This window comes from Sparus aurata, chromosome 17, assembly GCF_900880675.1.
Source record: "Sparus aurata chromosome 17, fSpaAur1.1, whole genome shotgun sequence".
Lineage (NCBI taxonomy): Eukaryota > Metazoa > Chordata > Actinopteri > Spariformes > Sparidae > Sparus > Sparus aurata.
In genome coordinates, this window is record NC_044203.1 from 7745466 (window position 1) to 7750429 (window position 4964).

General features: G+C 44.9%; 1 protein-coding gene across 1 annotated transcript; it reads left to right on the plus strand.

Annotated features, from left to right (window-relative positions):
- Positions 1 to 3454: 3454 nt before the first annotated feature.
- On the plus strand, positions 3455 to 4554 carry LOC115567916 (uncharacterized). The gene is made up of 2 exons (XM_030394856.1): positions 3455 to 4394; positions 4475 to 4554. Exons 1-2 carry the CDS (start codon positions 3599 to 3601, stop codon positions 4492 to 4494), a joined length of 816 nt encoding a protein of 271 aa, XP_030250716.1. The 5' UTR covers positions 3455 to 3598; the 3' UTR covers positions 4495 to 4554.
- Positions 4555 to 4964: the final 410 nt, after the last annotated feature.

Here is a 4964-nt window from a genome sequence, read left to right on the forward strand (position 1 = left end):
ATGAACAGCGGTGGCTGGTGGTCACAACCCTTTCAGACCCAGAAGTCACACAGCGTGGGAAGCAAAACCTGGATCTGAGAAATGACCAGTGGACTCTACTGGAGGAACTGGAGCAGCCGTTTATCTTAGTGGAGAGGCCTATGTTACAATCTCTGTTTGCTAAAGGGTCTCCAGAAGTCCACCAAGAAAACATCATATGAATCTGCTGCTGTGAACTTGTTTCAGATGACGGAAGAACAACAGATGGAATCAAGGTGGGAGTCTGAGTCTGCTTTCAAAGAGGATGGACAAAATGTGTCCATCAATGCCGCTGCCTTCAACCCCCGCTTGTGCAAGTTGAAGTTCCTGTCACCTGATGATGCTCTGAAGGTGCAAGTAAAAAAACAGGCTCTTGATATCAAAAATGCCAAGCAACAACTGGCAGGGATTGCGCAGGAGCACTCAGCCAGTCCCCAGCAAAAGAACACCTCCAGGTCTGTGCTGGACACTTTGCTTGGTTTGGACTCTGAGGGGGAGGGTAGCAACGAGGAGGACACTGGAAAATGCAGGAAGGTTCCCCACCCTGGCTGTTCTAGCCAGATCCTACTTGTCTGTGCCCGCAACCTCCACTCAATCAGAACGCCTTTTTTCAGATGTTGTAAATATTCTAACGAAAAAAAGGGCAAGCCTGACTGTGGATCATATCGACATGTTAACATTCCTCCACTCCAACCGTCAGACTATATCTTGAATTACACACACACAGACACACACACACACACAAAACATACACACACTTCCAAGACACAGAGAGAAAGAGAGAGTGGAAGGAGTAGAAAAGCAATTGTTATTCTTTTCATAAAGTTGTTATACTTTTCACAAGTTGCACTATTTCTTACATTACTGTAAGACTTTTTTTTACATACTACTACTGTGGTTGGTTCTAAAAGAAAAAATAACATGTTGCCTTTTCAGTTGATCTGTTTATTGTAAGATATTTATTTTTGTATTCCCCCTGAGTGACTTGAATTTCAGTTGATTTGTTACACATCTTGCTTCAGATGTATTATTTTGCAGCTCTGTCTGCATTTTATTTCATGTTGAATGATCTGCAGGCCAGTGTTTAAGTGTTTAAATATAGAAATGTTTAGGCCAGAGAGCATGAGATTATGTGTCCTGAGGTTGTCTGTTCAATGCACTATTTTACATAGGCTAGACATACATGGGTAAGCTTTTTATTTTTGGTATTCCTCCTGGGTGACTTTTCTTATCATTTATTTTGTTAGATGCCACATCTGGCATCAGAATGCATTATTTTGCACAATTTAATTAATCACACAGAATTTTATTTTGGAGGGATTCTTGAGGAGCAATGCTCTAAGTGCCATGTTAAAGAAATGTTAAATATTGAAATGTTAACAAGAAATGTTTTGATATCCATATTGTGTGAATAGTTACATTGATCAAGTAATTTGAAATAATTGGTAACTGAAAAAATAATCGTTAGATTAGCCAACTAATTGAATAAATAATCACTAGATTAATCATTTGAAAAATAATTGTTTGGGACAGCTCTAGAAACAATAGCAGAACCGCCGACATAAATGTTGCCTTCAATCGTGGTGTGGTTTGGGCAGAACTGAATTCTGATGTTCTGAATTTAGTGTACGTGTTACTGCAACACACATGTCTAACAACAGCTTGGAGATGAAGTTAACTCGTGTGCATGGGTGCACGAAGGTGACGCATCAGTCGTGTGTGTGTACACATGTGGGTTAGTAGACAAAAACTGAAAGATAAAGATCTGATGCTCGGAGCGCAGCGAGAAGGAGGAAACGACCCTGGAGAGACGCAATACTTGTGTAGGGGAAACACACCTCCACCAGCAACAACATATGGTTAAATATATGTATTTGGCTAAAGTTCAGCATAAATAAATGAAATGGCAAATTAAACAAATGAGGTGACAGAAAGATGCTGAGTCTGTTATGACTTGTGTAATGAGTTTAAGAATGAAATGTGGTGGATGATGAAATTGCAGGTAGGGTGAAGACAATTAAATACTACGAGGATAATTTAATGCTAATAGAGCCCTAACCAAATTTCTTCTAAAATCAAAGACATTGACCAGCCAAAGGACAGCAATTCATAAGTGTGAATCCAGCAGGATGAAGGTGTCACACAGTGGTGAGGTTTTGTCTCGTCTGGGTTTTTGTCTTGTGAATTTCCTGTTTTATTTTGAAAGTCTAACTCCCCTCTCGTTTCAGGTCACTTGCATTTCCTCATGTGTCCCTGGTCTGACGTCATCCCTGATCCCTGATTATTTCCACCTGTTCCCCTCTCCCTCATGTGTTAAATAGTTTGCGTCTTCCTTTGTCTTGTGCCAGAGTGTTTGTGTTCGTCCTGCATCTCCAGCCCTTGTCCAAAGCCACGACCACGCCAAGAAACAGTGTTTGTATTTCTAAATACCTTGATCCTCTTAAGTGAGTGACTTTTTGTTTGTAATTTTCTAAGTAAAGCTGAGTTTAAGTTTAAAGCCTTTTGTTTGCCTCCGGTGGAGTGCCTCCTTTTGTTTCTTAAATTTCATAGATACCGATAGAGTAGTTTTGTTTATAGCCTTTGTCTTCCTCCGCTTGGAGCGAATTTAGTTGTACGTTTTTTTAAGCCCAGTGTGCCAGAGTAGTTTAGTTATTGCCTTTTTCTATTCCCTCCGCTGTGAGAGATTTTCTGTTATTTTTTCCTTTTCTTTTGAGGTCTTTTGCCTCAGTCTGTTTTCTGTGTTTTGTTTCTTGTTCCTCAACTAGTAGTTCAGAGATTGTGATTTATAGCCTCTTTGTTTAAGTCACGTTGCTTAAGAGTTCAAGTGAAGAAATACATTTCACAATAAAAGCCTGATTGAATTGTTCTAATTCTGCATCTGATTCCTATCTTCAGCCCAGGCCTGACAGAAGGAATGGGTTAGCCTTCTAGAGCATTGGTTTGGAGGGTCAGCAGACTGCGGTTGGTCATCCTCCAGCGGCCTTGGCTGTCACTCAACTGCAAGCTGGCAGCTTCAATCCAATACCCAGCGATTGGCATCACTCCGGTTCGTTGGGGGCACCCTGGCAAAAGCAGAACCGGTTTGACCTGGCAAAAGTCTTTTTTTTTAGTTTGAAACCGCTCACAGGGTTTCTTAAACAGCTGATCACATAATGGCCGCGTTTCCCAGATTCGATCGTTCTTAAGGACTTAAGAAGGCTCTTAAGAAGGGTTCGGCTAAGAAGGAGCGCTAAGATACGGGTGTTTCCCAGACGCGTTCTTAACTGCCTTCTTAGGAGAACCTTAAGATCAAGCCAAAGAAGCTTCTTAAGAAGTTCTTAGTGGAAGCTGTCCAGTGCGGTGGTGCTGGAACTGAATCAATCGATGCCAGGCAAATCGATCACCCACCTTTTTATCAGCGCATAAGTCACACACAGCGCCCCGTGGTCCCCCCACACCGGTGCAATTAGGCCACGCATGTATCGTGTGTGTGTGTGTGTGGGGGGGGGGGGGGGTGCGTGTGCCAACAGGTGTATCCAAGTAGTAATCAAGCCCATTAGCGCATATATACCCCCGTGGATATAGGCACACACATGTGAGAATGGAAGAAACCGGCAGCAAGAGAAGCAAGCGGGCACCATCATTTACAGCGGAAGAGATGGGCGTCTTAGTGGATGAGGTCTGGCAGCACCGAGATGTTTTATTCGGGGGAACAAGGGGCAAAAAGAACATCACAGTGAAGAACCATGTTTGGCAGGCCATAGCCGAAAAGATGTCCCCCTCCAGCCCATGTGGCTTGCGTGACTGGGGTGCTGTGAGGAAGAAGTGGCAGGAGTTCCAGAGCCAAACAAAAAAGAAGAGTGCGAAGGTGAGGAGAGAATCCATGGGCACGGGTGGTGGAGCACCGGGTGGGACGACCCTCACTCCCGACGAGGAGAAAGTCCTCTCTATCATCGGGAAGACGGCCTCTGAAGGCATTAGTGGGGGCATCGATGTTCAGGGGGACGAGGGGCTCTCAGAAAGTGAGGATGAAGAGGAGCCATCCGGGAGCGGAGCAGGGACGTGCATGCCCCCAGGAGAGGACGACCCCCCACGACCGTGCCCTGTCCCCGCGAGCCAACCAGCAGGGCCCGGTGTCCGCATGCGGGGAGGCTTAACAGGGCGGCCCGCAATAACAACCTGCACCTGCAGCGAGACGCTGGTGCGCCTGGAGAGGGAGAAGCTGGTGGTGCTGCGGTGGATAGAGGGCCAACTCAAACGACAAACTGCCCTGCAGGAAGAGATGGTCCGAATTAAGCAGGAGAGGTTGGAGCTGCACCGGAGACAGCTGGCGCTTGCCGAGGTGCAGTTCAACCGTCCCTCCATCTCGGTTCCAATCATCCTTCCCCAGGATTCAGGTACAGGGCATTTCTATTTTTTATCTGCATTACGCAATGTATCCCGTTCAATTTCACTAATCAATCTCCCTTCATTGCAGGTGATGCAGACGCCCAGTAATGATGGCGCGGAGCCACCCCCGCACATGGTTTCAATAAACAACTTTGGTTTCCTTTTCAACCATGTATTGTGTGGATCATTTTGCATTGAAATGAGGGTGTCAAACCTAGCAACAAAAAGTCCCAGGCAATTTGTAATTCATCTAAGCGTAGGTTCATGACGTGTGCGTAATGTGCACCCTGACGCACGTGCTTCTCACTACTTTCAGCACAGCATGTTTTGCCGCTAATTTCCCACTTGTTACCTGGTCACCTCAGAAACGTGGACACTATACTCCCACATACTGTATGCAACAATACTTAACATTCCAGTGCAAGACTTTCAGGTATAGCACCCGGACACTGCAGCAATAAAACACCTTGTTTCATTGTTTTTTGTTAGTATGTGTATGAGGCGAATCAACTGGAAGTCCTTTCATTCCTATGGGAATATTTGTGATATTCGATGTGCCTTGAAAGTCCTCCCCTCCA